The following is a 17,088-nucleotide window of genomic DNA, read 5'->3' on the forward strand; positions in this document are numbered from 1 at the left end:
TGGGGCCCAAGATCTGCTCAGTGCTCAAGTGCAGACAGGAAGAAACCAGTGCTCTAGGCCAGGAGTGAATTCCTGGGTCCTAGTTATTCCCTGTTTGGGGTGGGTGTTGCTGCCTCCTTACCTAAGATACTGCCCAGGTTAGAGCTCCTCGGAGGCCCACTCCTCTGGGTTCTGTGAAATTGGGGCAGAGCTGCTGCCTGTGATCTGCTCAGTGCTCAGGCCCAGACTGGAAGAAACCAGTGCTCTGGGCCAGGAGTCCAAAACTTTTTAAAAATAAAACTCATACCCGGGGGTGGTTTTAGATAAAAACCTTATTATAGGCACATTGGCACAAGTGGTTTCTCACTTTAATTACTCTTGAGAAGGCTGGAAGGAGGAGGTGACAAGACAATAATATGCAGAGAAAGGGAGAAAACAGGACAGCCTAAAGCTCAACCAATAAGCCCTGAAGTGGCCTGGACTGGAGAGAAGCTGCCCAGGTCTTACTCTCACTCAGAACCAACCCTGTGTATGTATGCTTAGGAGCTTCAGAAATGGGTCAGATGTGTGGCTGTCAGAGGTGTAGTCACATAGAGCATAGTACAGGCCTATTATGGGCTGCAAGGAAGTATGATTTGTGGACTCACTGGGGTTGGAACCACATTTCTCACAGAGCTTTAGACATGGATCATGAAAAAAGACTGTGAGTGCAATCGAACCCTTTACTCTTTATGCTTTTCTTTTATGTTTTGTGTGTGTGTGTATATATATATATATATATATATATATATATGCAGACACACATAAACATGTTTGCATGTAAATACATTTATGTAAGTATGAATGAATATACTTCATTTTTACATGAATAACATTATACTTTGTATATCATTATTTGAGGGCTATATCATATACTTTGAAGTCCAGCTTGACCGTTGGCCAGTATAGATGAACCTATATATATTTAAAGTCACTGCATAGTATCTTGTAAACTTTTTTAAAGCCGTTTTGCTTACGTGGACATTGGTTCATATCTAATGTTTCCCTTCTAGAGTACAGAGTTTGGTTACCATGAAATCTCTCTTTATCACCTTTAGTATGCTATAAAATGTACATATCTCTCTTCTTAATTTTTGTCTTATTCTACTAATATATAAACTCCATGTGGACAAGGACCTTTATACATTGTTTTTGAAGATCTCTCTTCAGCCTCTGAAACTGTCCACCAACACAAATATTCATTGAATAAATTTTCTGTGGCCAAACTCTGCCACTACATACAGTGAGATGCAGCCCCTTGTCTTTCCATAGGCAGGAAGCTCTGTGAGGGCAAGGACAGTCACTTCATGTCTTCTAACTGCAGGGGAAGCGCAATGCCTTGCACAAAGGACAGGCTTAGTTGCTTTCAGTGGTGAACAATATATTGCACAGTTTAATTATTCAGATAGACTTGGCTCCACCCAACTCAGCAACTTAGGACCTGTCATTCTGGTGCAGAGAAGTCTAACTAGGCTTTCTCCCAGCTTCCTTCTGCTCCTTTTCTGGTCCCAGACATTATGCTACCATCTCCAGGCTGGTTTATTTTTTTTTCCAGAAGTTACCCACTGTCATGCTAATTCTTTTCTGTTCTAACTAGCACAGTCAGAGGGGAGAATGCTAAAGATGCTAAAAACCCAGTCAGATTAGGATATTGCTCTTAACACCTCCAGGGGATCCCTACCCTCTGAGTAGAAGCCAGAATTGATGACAAGAAGTCTAAAAACACAGCATGGTCTGTACATGCTGCTCTCCCATTAACTCCAGCCCTCATCTTGGCTGTTGTCCTGAACCCCTCCCTCTCTCTAGCCTCCTGGTTTCCTGCAGTTTCAGGCCTTGGACATCTCAAACTACTTTGGAGTCTTGCACTAGCTCTTCCATCACTGGAATGCTTCCCCCTTAGGTGCCCACATGGCCATCCCACTCTCTTACAGCCTTCAAATATATCCCAGTAGCATAAGTCACTCTCTGACCTACATAGGCAAATAGAAAAAAAAATTAACTTCCTTTTTTGAATATTAGGATGTACCATCTAATAAATCTGTTTTGGCAAAATGTTTTTGCAATGGTTAAAGCTGGGTGAGAGTGCCTAGAGCATCAGTGATGAACTATACACACGATATGTAAATGTTCCTGATACTCTTAATAAGAAACATGCATCCTAGCTGGACATAGTGGTTCACAACTCTAATTCTAACACATGTATGTCTGAAGCAGGAGGATTACTACAGGTTTGCAGTCAGCTTGGGTTTCATAATAATGTCCAGGCCAACCTATGCTATAGAGTGAGACCCTGTATCAAAAATTGAAACAAAGCAGGACAAAAAGAATGAGTTGCATTTAGATCCTAGTAGAGTTGTGACATGTTTTGCTGTGAGGAGCCAGTTAGAAGTCATCCTGCAAGCTCCACTCATGGCCGCTCAGCAGAGTCATTATTAAGCACTGCACTTCTCTTCACAAATCAGAAAATGAAACCCTTTTCTCCCATATCAAATATCTCACTTGAGGTATGAGGATACTGATAAATTTTTTATCATGTATAAAACAGAACCCTTTCAAAATGTTCCTTTCTCCTCCATTCTCCTTCCATGTCCAAGGCAAGCAATAGCCTTAATTCATCCTTAGTTCTGACTGACTTTTCTCATGTTAATTTCCCTTAAACCCTTCTTTAGTCTCCAGATGACATGGCAGATTCTGTATCATCTTCCAAGACTCACATTGAGCATCCTTTCTGTCAGATGTGTGTGTTCCTCCCCAGGGATCAGATGCTGTCCTCTGTGCACCAAGGCTGGGTACACAACTCCTTTGGCTCTCATTGCATCTGCAGACTAGAGTTCATTATTTACATGTTGGCCTCCCCTGTGGGGAGAGTTGTAGAGAGGACTCATAAATCACACACTCGGAGGTGACTATAACAGTTTTCCATCCCCCACCAGAGCACTGAGCAGATAATGCATGTCAATACTTCACACAGTGACCAGCAGTAATGCATGGTCAATGACCATGATGAGGATGACAAGCAGCCAGGGAGCATTCATCCTTCACAGCATGAGGGGAGTCAGCAGATGAGGTGTAGAATTGTCTTTACCAAAGCTATTGCGGTCAAGAATATTATAGGTCAGGACTCCGGTACTTTGTAACATAGAAAATTGCTTGCTACACACACAGGAAATGCCTGAACCTTCTGGTATGCTGAGCCATGGAGGAAAACAGTCCTGAGGCTGAGGCTTCATTTGTCCTAACAAAGCTGTCTAGAGAGATGGATTAAAACCTAAAATGAAGAAATGCCCTTTCTGGTTTCTCTGCCAGAAGGTAATGAATCAAAGAAAATACTGAGGGAAAAACGTATTTCTCAAATACAGGTTGCTAACATTTAAGAATTTTGTGCTTACTTTAGTCCAATACAATGCATAGTGAGGAGATAACAAGCCTCTATCATGCCTTGTGCCCTCTCCTGGAACAGCCATGGAGCTGAGGAAGGACACTGAGACTGCTGACAGAATTCACTCTTCTTCCAACAGCACTGCCATGTTCAACAAACCTTTTGTTTTTAAATATCTGCTATGAGCCTCTGTGCCCAGCAATCAAAGTAGAGTCCTGGACAGCCACAAGGAGTCTTCCAGCCAAAAACAACTCAGATGCTGAATGGAGGGAGGTGAAAGGTATGGGGAATGAAGTTTAGTTTCATGAGAGGAGACAAGATGGCTTCTTTAAAAATGGTAAGCTTTCTTAAAACAGTGCAGCCCATGGAATTCATTTTGTGTTGGCTAATTATTCCTAGGCATGGGACCTGTCCTGGAGTATGTCTGATATACCTAGAGGGTAGAGAGGAGGGAAAGATCTGGGAGAAGTTAAGAGGAGGGAGGAAAGAATGTGATCATAATCAAAGGTATGAAAAAAATTAACTGGTGGAAAAAAGAAAGAAAGAAAGGAAGAAAGGAAGGGAGGGAGGGAGGGAGGGAGGGAAAGAAAGACAGAGAGAGAGAGAGAGAGAGAGAGAGAGAGAGAGAGAGAGAGAGAGAGAGAGAGAAAGAAAGAAAGAAAGAAAGAAAGAAAGGCTTATAGAAAACATTGTTATCTAATGATTTCAAAATCATCTTTAAGCTCTGGTCTAGTTGAATCCTGACTATAGGTTCCTGAGACAGGGCCAGCACAAGCTTAGTGCTTAGTTCTACTCAGTTGATTCAAGCAAGTCATGTTTGTAGCAGGATGTAGCTCTCTGACTTTCTGTGAGAAAACTGCTGTTAGTATCCACTTCAGGTCCCAGAGCAATGTCTCTGCTTGTGTTAATCTCAGCTTGTACTGATAAATCAATCAGTTGTAGTCCTGCCTCATTCCTGGCTTCAGCTGATTGTCTGCCTGTAGTTTTTCCTTCTTGCATTTCCTTCTCTGAATTCTTCTGTGTTTTGCCTCTTTCTCCAAAGCAATATTCAATTCCTGTTGTAGACGTCACACAGTAATCATTATAGATATCTTTGGAATGGGGAAGAAAAGCCTCAGTAAATTTGTGGGTTACCTCATCATCTGACATTTAAAAAGCTCATGTCTGATTTTTCTTTGAACACTTGTCTTTTTATGTGTGTAAATGTGAACTATCTGGTTCTTATTCATTGACATAGATCCCATTATATTGAAATTTACTTTCATAAAGAGCTTTGATACTGATTTTAAATAAGGTATCAAACAAACTTGGAATAGGTAAATAAATAAATCAGTAATAAAAAGAAAGTGTTGTTGCTCCTCAAATGTGAGTTTTTTATAGATGATAGATAGATAGATAGATAGATAGATAGATAGATAGATAGATAGATAGATAACCACAATATTTTGGGTACAGTAGTTGTGTTCATAAACTCCTGGAACAAATCTGTTGAAGCTGTAGTGATTTTGCTTCTATATTTCATGATCAAGTGCAAAGTTTTCATTTCTTTCTTGATCTTTACTCTTTTTCTTTTATTTATAATATGGAGTAGTTCGGATGTGAATGTGCTCTGTTTAACATGGTGTCTGACTTTGGTTTTTAAAGTCCCTGAAACTGTTGTTTATGTTATTACTAAACCACAGGGCCCATTTGGGGTTTTTTTGGCACAGAACACTTTTTGCACTCTTCGATGTCCCATGTGCTACAGTTTTGTGTCATCTGTAACCTTCACTAACTCAATGTCCACAACCAGCATATTATATAGGCTTAGACTGTGTCACAAACTAGACAGGGAGAAGCACTCAAAAGACTTCACCAAGCATGTGTTGATGATGCTATTAACCTTGCCCTTTTAATCTTAGTGAGGGAATTACCTCCCATCAACTGAATCCTTCTCTCTATATAGAGTGTTATATTGCAAATGTCTACAAATGCAGAGTGTGTTTAAAGCCCTAAATAAGGAAATATACATAATGTATGTATAGTGTTCATCAGATAAATTCATAAACAGATGTTTATTGTTGGGCTGTGGCATTAGTGTGGGTGTGAGTCCTGTTGGGTTGAATTATGAGTCCAGTGTCTGCCGCGCCCAAGGGGCTGGTGCCTCATCTCAGAGAGGCAGAAGTGCAGGAATTCGACTGAGTTCTTTCTATGCAAAGCCCAGTGGATGTCCAGCTGTGAGAAGTCACAGAGCTCCATTCCCAGGAGTGGAGAGAACACAGTTTGGGTCCCAAGGGGTCCAGAGCTCTTGGGTTGGGGGTCTCCAGGCCAAAGCTGCTGGGAACCAACTAGTTCTCAGCCCTTGGACTCTCAGGCACCGCTGCGCTGAAGGACCAAGACACTGGGGGCATACAGGCTGGATGGACCCACAGCCAAAGGAGAGAGGAGGAAAAGATCCAGTGGTGTCCTGCAGGGATGAGACTCTTGGTTATGGTGACTCAGCTGGGTCATGGCTGGCTCTGCTAGCTCGCTTGAGTTGGTGGCCTCCATAGCTAGAATGCAGAGTGGTCACTGGTGGGAGGTTAAAAAGCAGCTCCATATTTGGAGACACAGTTCTCCAAGATTTCCCACAGCGGGCCCCAAAGAAGAGAGGTAGTCCATGGTCTTAAAATGTTTATTGTCATGGCAGAAAATGGATGAAGCTATACCCCGTATTCTCAGGGCAGGCCTGAGGTTAAATATCTTTTTCAAGGAGGAGGGTCTGGGAAGGAATGCTTAATTGGCTATGCCCTCTTGTCCTTTAGGTAACTCATGAATATGGTGATGTCTTGAGGCTCTGCAGCCTGTAGTCACACCCTCTACAGGACTGATAGCCACAAGCCTCTCTGGGAGGGACTGTAGAGGGCTGTCTATGTGAAAGGAGCCAAGGGGCCCAGGAACAAGACCAAACTCCTACCATGATTCTGAGGTCTCCAGGATTCAAGCCTGCTTGACCAGGAACCCAGCTGCCTCTCAAAGCCACCACCCCACAGTTTATTTATAATACAGGGAAATATGAACATGGGATGGATTACAGTTTTGTTTTGTTTAAGATGTGTAGCTCTCCATCCCATTCCAAGCTTTCTCTTTTCTGACTGGATATTGCAACAAATTCCTGTTGGAACTGTTGGCTGTAGTTTCTCTCTGTTCAGTTTTATACTACACTGAATGTCAAGACTAATCTTCCTTAAAGTCAAGTTTAGGGAGAAAGAAAGATGGCTTATTCAGTGGCTAAAAGCTCTTACTGCTGAAGCGTGAGGACAGCAGTTTAGATCCCAGCACGCACATAAGAGAGCAAGTATGGCTGAATGTGTATCTGTTACCTCAGTGCAGTGGGGGTAGGCGATAGAAAAATGGGAAGAGAGAGTCGGGCCACCATCCTTGGCAGCAAGGCACCTGTCCTTGCTGAGCAATCTCTCCAGCCCTCATAATTAAAAAGGAAAGGGTTGCCCAGGCTTCCTGACCACCAGCCTAGCTCTGGGTTCAGAGGTTAAGTGAGAAAGCCTGTGTCAAAGGAATATAGCTAGAAGTGATAAGCAGAACACCTGAAGTCTTCCTCTGGCCTCAGTGCAGATACACACAGGTTTATATACCTGCACACATGTACGTGCATGCAGGTAGTCACACACGGGTGCACGCACACACACACACAGACACACACACAAACTCAGGAATTTTCATATTAATTTCTCTTTAATCTTGAGACTTTCATAAATGTATACAATGGAAAATTATTATAACCACCTCTCATTTCCTCTCTCTAGCTCCCTCCAAATACCCCTTAACACTAAGACTCCTTTCCTGAGTTCATGTCCTTTTTGATAAACCATCAAATCCAATTAGTACTGCCCATATGTATATGGGGTTGGGGGCATCCACTGGAGCATGGGAATCTACCAATGTCTACACACTGAAAAAGGAATGATTCTCTCTCCTCAACAGCTATCTAATGCCAGTAGTTACTCAGGAAGGGATGGGACTTGAGAGTACAACCCCTTCTGATACCTCTACTCAATTTCTGCTTAATGAACCTTGTGCAGGTCATATGCAGGTAGCCACAATGGGTGTGAGGAAATAGTACTGTAGCAGTTACATCCAGAGGTTTGCACTTCCCAGTTCTCTTTCTCATCACCCTGCTATTCACAGTCTTTACATTCTGTCTGCTGACCCTTTCTTGATGTTCCCTGAGCTTTGCTTGTGGGGAGTGACTGGGATAAGATGTCTCATTGAGAGCTGAACACTCAGTCTCTTATTTTCAGCTCTTCACATCTCTCCACTGACTATTGCCCACTGTAAGAAGGAAGCTTCTATTGAGAGCAGCCCAGATCTGTGGGTATAAATGCAAAGGGTTAGCATAAAACCTGACAAGCAGGGCCATTCAGGAAAATAACAATATCAAGTTCTGTCTTAGGACCGAGGATCTCCCTAGCCATAGTCTTCAAAACACATTTAAGAGGCAGGTTTAAGCCTCTTCTCTTTAAAACATCAGCATCCCAGTAAGGATTAAGTGATATGCAAATTCTGTACCTAGGTCACCAGGACTTGCTCTTCTATGCTCATCTATGTGTTTTATTTTGTATTTTTGGTTCTTCAGTTTTGTTTTTGTTTTGTTTTATTGTTTGTTTGCTTGGTCTTTGAGTGTTTCTCTGTGCAGTACAGTGTACCTCAAACCCATAGACACATAAACACAACTCTTTCTCCATGGCCTCATGAATGTTGTGACTCCAACACATCAGTCTTAATTGCATATATTGAGTGCCTAGAACGATCTATTCATGTCAACCACAATTTTCCATAAATTATTCTCGACCACATGTCCTGCCTTCTAGGTTTTTCTGTCCCTTCCATGTTAGCCCTCAGATTCCAGATTTACAAAGTCCTGTTTTGGTAATGTCATTCATCTACTCTGAAATATTTATTCACAATCACTTGTGCCCACTGTTCTAAGCAGTAGGGGTCAACAAGGAGAAAGGCTTCAATTGAACAGAATCTTACAGTCAGAGTATACTCCTTCTTCATGCACTTGAGCATGCGTATAACTCTCTCTCTCTCTCTCTCTCTCTCTCTCTCTCTCTCTCTCTGTGTGTGTGTGTGTGTGTGTGTGTGCGCGCGCGTGTGTGTGTGTGCCTGCAATTTTTACCATCTGTAATATAAAGCTTCATTTAGTATATACATTTTGTACTAAGCCCAACTGTAACATAATGTCATATGTGTGTGTGTGTAATTATTTTTCAGAGATTGTGTCTAAATTAATTTTTGCATATGATTTCCTATGTAAAACAGTTTTTAGAGTGTATAACCACTTTAATAAACACCAAAACTTTTCTTTCAATATACCAATAATTAAAACATACTTACACAGACACATACACACACACACACACACACACACACACACACACATGCATTGGCTTCTGTAAGAAAAAAAATTTAACACAATTTTGTTTTGTAGTTTTGCAACTTTTTAACTTAAGTGTGTGTGTGTGTGTGTGTGTGTGTGTGTGTGTGTGTGTGTAAATGGAAGTCAAGGGACAATCTGCAAGGGTTACTTCTCTCCTTCTACCACGTGGGTGAGTCTTGAAAATCAAATTCAGTCTGTCAGGTTTTCCCCCCACTAAGCTGTTTTTCTGGTCCTCCTATTTTTTTAAATGATCCATGTTATTTTTTAGTTTATTACTATGCTATACCACAGCACAAGCAGAATGTTGCCATTATATGTAGTACAGAAAATTAGTTTTTCATAATAGCTCTATTTACACTCATCTATGAATACTAAATCTGTTTATTCAAGTTTGTGTGCTTTTGCCTTAGTAGTATTACTTTAGTCATTATAAACTTAAGTGGTCAAATTATTCTGCCTTTTTGCAAAACAGCTGATATCCTTGGGTCATCTTCTATTTATAGAAGTCCCTATTTATGTTTTGTACTTCACAAAGGTGTCTTCCTGATAGATTTTCTTTTTCTGAATTCAAGGTCTTTGCAAACTGTTTCCAAGGAAACAGCTGGATAGGTTATGTATATTTCACTTACACCTAAAATAGAATTGCTTGCTCTGGGTTATAAATAAAATTCTATAAAACTCCCTCCAATAATCTGTGTTTTTCTGCTCACACCATCTTGTCTTGAAAGCAGTGAACATGTACAACAGTGCCTGCTTCAGGCAGAGGCTCTGAGCTTATGTGTTCCTTGCTCTGTCTGACCTTGAACACTTCCTGCTGAATCTGAGGGTTCTCCCTTGTGTTCAGGAGTTGATATATCTAACTGCATAACAGCTGTGAGGCATGTTTAATCTAGAGAGAATGAAGAAACTTGTCACACAGAGACTTACTTTTGCCCATGAGATAACCCATCTTTATGAAGTATTTCTAAATCGAGACAAAAGAATATGATGCAAGGCCAAGCCCATGCCAAGGAGAGAAAGCAAGCTTAACTGTGGTGGGCAGAAACAACGACTAAGAACTCTTAGTGAATGAATGCACTTGATAGCACACCCAAGTATTTTCAGCACTCAGAAGAGAGAGTTGGGAAGGTAGAATTTGAGGCCAGCCTAGGCTGCATGATAAAAGCATGTCTCAGAAAACCAAACCAAGACAAGAAACAGACAAACTAGCTTAGTCTGAAGTCTAGATAAAGTGCCTTAATTTTATTCTTCCATTAACTCTTGCATCAAACTTTAACTTCTGCCCAAGCACTAAGCAACTATTAAGTTTTTTCCACAAAGTAGTAGCAATTTCTCATAATATATCTTTAATATAGGTATCTATGTAGATGTGGTGTCTTGTGTTCCTCATTGTCATTTTCTATGGCTAGAGAACAAGGCTACATAAATTGTGTTTTGTGGTATTTTTGTGGACAGGTACTTTGTGTACAAAGACAAACAAGACTGTTTTACTCTTCAATGAGAGTAACCACCTCTGAAGAGTAAATGCAATACAAATGGGGCTGAGGATGTAGCTCAGGGGTAGCTAACATGTGCAAGGTCTTTCATTCTCTTTCTAACACTGTAAAGGCACAAATCAGAGGTAAAACAAGTAGTTACATTACAATGGCCATGGCCACATTCTCTTAAGTTCTTGACTTGCACTAGTAGGTTATTCTTTGGAGATGGCATCCTAAGTGGGATGATGACCAGAAGGGATGAGTAGATAAAGAAGAAGATAGGAAAGTTTGGGGTGAGAAGGTCTTATATAAGCTGATGACTCATAAAACGAATTTATTAAAAATACAGTATCTTACATACATTTTGCATGGGGAAAATGATATTGTCAGTAGAAATCTATCGCACAATGGGATGGAGTATGTAGGAAGCTAAGATAGCAATGTTGCAAAAATGGGAAGCAGGGTAATTCAATAGCATCATCGACTGGGTGATAACCTCAGCCCCTTGGGTTCTCACATCTGATGTCACATCTTCCTAAATGTCCTGGTCCCAGCTTAATGTAGACTTGAACAATGCTGAAGCCATTCTCTTCCTAATTTTCATATGGCTATTAATAATTCAATTTCATCAGGTTCTTTTTATACTTAAAACACTGTGAAGGCACCAGGTAGCTTTTTGCCCTCTAGTCCCTGTCAGATTCTCCAAACTCATCTTTTGCTGTTTGTCTGTTTATTCATTATAGTCATGAAGGATTTTTCTCTGAAACTATCTCTATATTCTTTCTTTCATGGCGAACATAATATTCAACACTTCTGTCTAGAGCAGTGGTTCACAACCTACCTAACGCTGTGATCCTTTGATACAGTTCCTTATGTTATGATGCCCTCCACCCTTAAAATTACTTCATTGCAATTTCATAACTATAATGTTGCTAATGTTACAAATCATTATGTAAATATCTAATATGTGACCCCAAAGAGGTCGAGACCCACAGTTGAGAACCACTAGGCTAAAATGTTCTTTTCCATTCTAACAATTCGATGATAGACTCTCTTCTTGGTTTTTTTTTTTTAATCACATCTTCCCCAAGTAATGTTACCTGGTTCACCTGAATAATATGCTATGATTCTCGTCTTTTATTTTCTGATCAATTATGACAGTTATTAAAATGCTGACCCTCCCCCCACACACACACACACTCCAGGAAAGATGGAGGTCTTTTCTTTCGAAGCACAGGTATGTCCTATACTAGGTATCTTATTGACTCTTTATAAATTAGTAAGTACAAAACGAATAAGTGGCAAGAGCTATAAAACATACCTTCAAAGTGAAGACAGGAGTCCATGCTTAGGAATGATATACTTCACTCCAGGATAGTCTGAAAAGGCATGATGGGAAGTGGCAAGAAGTGGCATCGGACCTGGCTTTAAAAAGATAAATCTGAAGGGATTTCACTGGGGAGATGAGGCAAGAGAAGGGAAATCAAACAAAGAGCTACATGACCAAATTCAAAAGTATGCAGTAGATAAATGTCACCCGCTGGGTTTTTGTCTCTCCCAGCAGACATTAATTCCACTGAGCATCCCCCTTAGAGAGAGTAAGTGTTTCTTACATGGGTAGTAAGAGCCCTTTACATTCCTATACTTTATAAATGTATTCCTAAAAGTGAAATTTTAACAGGACATCTAAAAAGAAATACTACCAAGCATGTCATATTTGAGTTGTATTAATATAATAGTATCCTTTTTGTATTGATGGCATTAACTTTAAACTAATTCTTAACATATGCTATTTTTATTATGTGAAAAAGAGGGCAATGTGGTGAGAGAATAGAGCTTTAAAAAAAACATAAACGTATAAGGCCCAACAGCTTATCATCCAGAAGGTACAGAGTCGTTACTACACTGAATATCAACAACTAACACAGGCATAATGGACTGGAGAGTTGCCTTTCTCCTCCAAGCACACAATAACAGTAACAAGCAGCCATGTAGAAAAACTAGGACTCCAAGTTAAAAAGGTTTAAATGGCGGCCCTGTATACTGTATTTTTGTGGCAAACTCATGAGCACACAATGAAGGACATCTGCATTTGTGGAGTGCTTGAGGGCTGGAGCCTCTGCTGGCTGGCAGGGATAATGCACTCAAGTGTAATTCATACATGTTAAACACTGACAGCATCTCACTCAAAAGCATCATCTTCAGAAAGAAGAGACGTTTAGATAAGCTCTTAAAGCTTCCTTAGGGTGGACATTTTCCAATATCAATTATGCAGAATTTCTGGAGCAGTTGGCTTCACACATGTGAACTCTAGCTACTTCATATCACATCGCTTTCAAATCATAACTCAGCAGCAACAGCCTTATTGGAAAGCTTGAGGTTAATTATGATTTTATTCAGCTTCTAGCTTGAGGCAGAAGCAGCCACAAAGCCAAAAACCCCTGGGAATACTTATCCTGTCAATGAAAGCCCCACTTCACTGCAAGCATAAGCATATTTTTTTTTTGCTCTTTTCCAGTATCCCTATGTTGTTCCTGTCCCTTTTTTTTAAATATAAAAGGAATGATAAATGTGTTGCTTCTGCCCTTTATATTCTTTACTAGTGTTTATCAAGAGTGTTATGTCCACGAAGAACTGTAAATATGACAATACCAGCAATATTTGCTAGTCTTTTCATCACACACTTCAACACATTTAATCTTTGAAAGAGTCCAGTATGGTAAGGACATTACATTCCAAATTTATCTTCAAAAGAGTAGAAGCTTGGGATATTTAATGGTTCAAGAATATACAATAAGGAAACTTAATTAATATCTAGTTTTTATAATTTCAAAATGCAGGTTCTTGAATACCTCCTACTATTCCATTTCATTAATCCCCAGATGTAACTTCTATCCTGTATGCTCCCTGTGTGCCAGCAGCTAGATCTGTATCCTACTATCTCCTCAACAAAGTATTACTGTAACTAAGGTTCAGAGAGTGACAGATGTGCATTTCAATGTTGCCTCTGCAGTTTCATAACTGAACATTTCCCAGGTTAACTAACCTCTTTTTCTTAGTCTAAAAAGCAATAAGTCAATGTCAGAAGGGTCTGACTGGGGTAGCTCAGTAAATTTGTGTGTACTTCGGTGCCAGGCACTTAGGCAAGGCAGTATGATGTGGGGTTGGCTCCCATAGCAGCTGTCTTATAAAATGTTTATGCCTTTCTAATGTACTTGTAGTTTCTTCTGGAGCTTTTACTGTTCACCCATCCACTACTTCCAATAGTGTTTTCTCTTTGTAGGTGTAAATCTCATCTTATAAGCTACAAGATACTACTGGTTAGGAGTGTCATGGATGCTTCTTAATATCTTTTAAATTTTAATCTGTAAAAGTAGACTATACATTCTTCAAATAATATTTTTATTAGTGCTTGAGAATTTCATAAAATGAAGGATGAAACATACATCCCAACCCCTTTCAGGTCTATCCTCACATCTATCCACCTAACTTCATCCTCATTTTTAAAAAATAAAACAATCAAAGTTAATTTATATCATCTATATACTCTTGGATCTGGCCACGCATTGAAGTATTGTTCACGTCCCAGGGTCCATACCCTTAAAGAAACCTAAAATTCTCTTTCCCAGTAGTAATCAACTACCAATAGCTTCTCAGCTAGCAGTGGGAATTTGTGCTCACCACCTTCCATGATGGAATTTTTTTTTATGGCATAAGATTGTGTGGGTCTTTGAATGCTCTCACAATTTCTGTGTCATAATTAGAATTATCGTTGCTATGATGAAGCACATGACCAAAGAAACTTGGGAAGGAAAGGGTTTATTTGGCTTATGCTTTCAAATCACAGTTGATCACTGAAGGAAGTCAGGACAGGAACTCAAACAGGACAGGATCTTGGAGGCAAAAGCTGATGCAGAGGCCATTGAGGAGTGGTGCTTACTGGCTTGTTCCTCATGGCTGGCTCAGCCTGCTTTCTTATAGAACACAGAACCACTAGCCCGGGGATGGCCCCACCCACAATGGTCTGGAGTCTTCCCATCAATCACTAATTAGGAAAATGTCCTATATGCTTGTTTTACAGTCCAATCGTATTGTCATTTTCTCAATTGGGGTCCTCTCCTCTCAGGTAATTTTAGCTTGTAACAAATTGACATAAAACACTCCATCACAATGTGTAACTATAATGTTGTGACCCCAAAATACTATTTTGTTGGTATAGTACAGATTTCTCATTGAGGGCTGAGCATTTCACAGCCTATACTCCTGGATTAGTCATAAGTCTCCACATCAATCATCATCCCCTGCAAAATCAGCCTTCCCTAATGAGATCTGAGAGATGCTCTAACCTCTGTGTTTAACGGTAAGTCACTAGGAGTCAATTTAAAACTATGTCCATTTAGCAGAGCAATAGTCGTTGATTATCTCCTGAGACTTATAACCTGTGTAGCCTTAGGTTCTTGGCCCTAATCACAGTGCCAGGGTAGAATGAGCTATATCAATCTATGACTTGTGTAGACCACTTCAGTCTCTCTTGCCCCGAGATCATCTTAACCTCATGCGCCTTCCCACTGTAGCTGTTTCAAAGGGCACAGCTACAGTGTTTGTAAAGGGTGGCACCTAGCCCAGGATTCCAATCCTTGAAGCGAAATACAGTGTCTGTAGAGAGCAGCAGCTGCTGGAACATATGGATGATCAGTGGGAGTCTCTTAGTTCTCATTGACAGCATACCAGTGCACCAACACCCAATCAATCTCTAGAAGCATATATGAGAAGATCTGGTCCCATGTTCTCCTTTTCGATGTTAACAGTTGGATGCTGATAATTTTCTCTGCTTTTCTCTTTGTTCCGGCCCAGTGTTTCAGGTCTAGTAGTGAAGATATAACTCCTGTCTCTCCTCTTGTAAGGATTCTGGTTAGGTCTCCATTACCTACACCAATTACAAAACTTCCTCTCCAATCTCCATGTCTCCATTTTTTTCCCACTCTGCCACCAGAATAACTTCAACGAAACACTTCTCTGCTAGATACTTAGCAGTTAGGAATTTCAACACCCCTTGCACTGCTTACTGGAGGATGAGCCCTACACCCCATGGCTGGAATTATTCTAACTCTCCCACTAATGAATATTTCCAGCATTCATGCCTAGCAGGCAGATCTGGAGCTCTAATTATTTAGATCTTAGTCCTATCCAGAATAGTCTCTGTGTCTTTTCTCTGCCATGTCACAGCACCTGCAATTTTCTTGCCCAAGATGCTTTACTTGTGTCTACATTGCTGGTGTCCTATCCACTCCTCATGTACCAGACCAAGGGTGCTATCTTCTGGGACACTTCCTTATGTGTCGGGAAGGTTCAAAGAAAGATCCTTGTCTCAATATGTTTAAGCAATGTGTGTGTGTGTGTGTGTGTGTGTGTGTGTGTGTGTGTGTGTGTTTAGAAACATTTATCACAGTCTGTTGTGGTGGTGGTATATACCTTTAATACTAGCAGTAACTTTTGAGAGAAAAGGCAGATCTCTGTGAGTTTGCAGCCAGCCTATAAAGCAAGTTTCAGTTAGCTAGGGATACACATTGGGACCCTGTATCAAAGAAAAGAAAAGTAATCAAAACACCTGTCAAAAAGATCAGATAAATAACAATGCTGATAATGAAGGTAGGTAGGTGTATTTCAGATGGATAGATAGAAGTTAGGTAGATAGATGACAGGTGGAAAATAGGAAGATATGAGGTGTGGTTGGCTGATTTTTCCTGTCATGAAACTATGACTTAAAAAACAAAACATATTGTACTCATAAAAACAGTTAAAAGTAACTATAACAATATTAACTGAGTGACATAATTAACCCAGTAATCTACTTAGGTATTACCCACTGTTCACACTTTAACCATTGAATAATATCCAGCTACAAATATAGTATTTCTTGTTTTTGAGGTATGTATACTAGGATGTTTCATTTGACCAGAGTTTTAATGAGAGACATGGAGAAAAGAATGGTTTGGTTCCCCGAAGAAGAGAATTCAGAAATGTGAGAGACATATGCTTCAGGTAAAGGATTCTAAGCAGATGTCAATGGAATTGAAAATGTCACTGTGAGTTAGTTACAAAATATATAAGAGGGGTTCTAGAGACAGGAGAGCCTCAGGAGAGGATGCTTACAGGCCACCCCAGCTTGGAGTGGATGTACTGACACAAACTCATGTCTTCACCAAATAGTTACCACCATCTCTGTCTCTCTTCCTAGGGCTTCCGAGGCAGCGTTTGAGAAGACCTTAGCAAGGAACACCACGCAGTAGTGGCTGAAACATCTCACTCCAGGAAATGAAACAGTAACATGGCAGTACCTGTTTGAGAGGATTAAAACCCAAAAGACTCCATTTAGAAAGGGACAATGTCCAAGAAAGGGCGAAATAAGGGCGAGAAGCCCGAGGCACTCATTGTCGCCCTGCAAGCTGCCAACGAAGACCTCAGGACCAAACTCACAGACATTCAGATAGAACTGCATCAAGAGAAATCCAAGGTGAGTAGGAGCTGCCTGAGCCCACGACTCCAGCCAGCCCTGGCTGTCTCCACGTTCAGCAAACTCAGCAATTCCTTTGAGTCCTGGGCTTGATCCCTGCAGCCCAGAGACATCTATGCTAACATAAAATTACATCATTTAGATAACTGTTGCTACGAAAATATTCTTGATCACAAACAAATATTTCACGGTTTGACATTCTCTTTGATCACTGTAAAAAAAAAAAAAAAAAATCTAATTTTAAACCAAACCTATTTCACCATGTTCAATGAAAGTAGTA

The 17,088-nt window shown here is 40.4% G+C and overlaps 1 protein-coding gene across 2 annotated transcripts in view; it reads left to right on the forward strand.

The window, feature by feature from the left end:
• Jakmip2 (janus kinase and microtubule interacting protein 2) overlaps positions 1-17,088 on the forward strand; it is a 146,301-nt gene that overhangs the window by 73,898 nt on the left and 55,315 nt on the right. For both annotated transcript variants that reach the window (XM_034518597.2, XM_034518599.2), the window contains exon 2: positions 16,533-16,808. In XM_034518597.2, the coding sequence (XP_034374488.1) occupies positions 16,680-16,808 (129 nt within the window). In that variant the 5' untranslated portion in view covers positions 16,533-16,679. The remainder of the gene's footprint in view (positions 1-16,532; positions 16,809-17,088) is intronic.

The sequence above is a fragment of the Arvicanthis niloticus genome, chromosome 14 (assembly GCF_011762505.2).
Source record: "Arvicanthis niloticus isolate mArvNil1 chromosome 14, mArvNil1.pat.X, whole genome shotgun sequence".
Lineage (NCBI taxonomy): Eukaryota > Metazoa > Chordata > Mammalia > Rodentia > Muridae > Arvicanthis > Arvicanthis niloticus.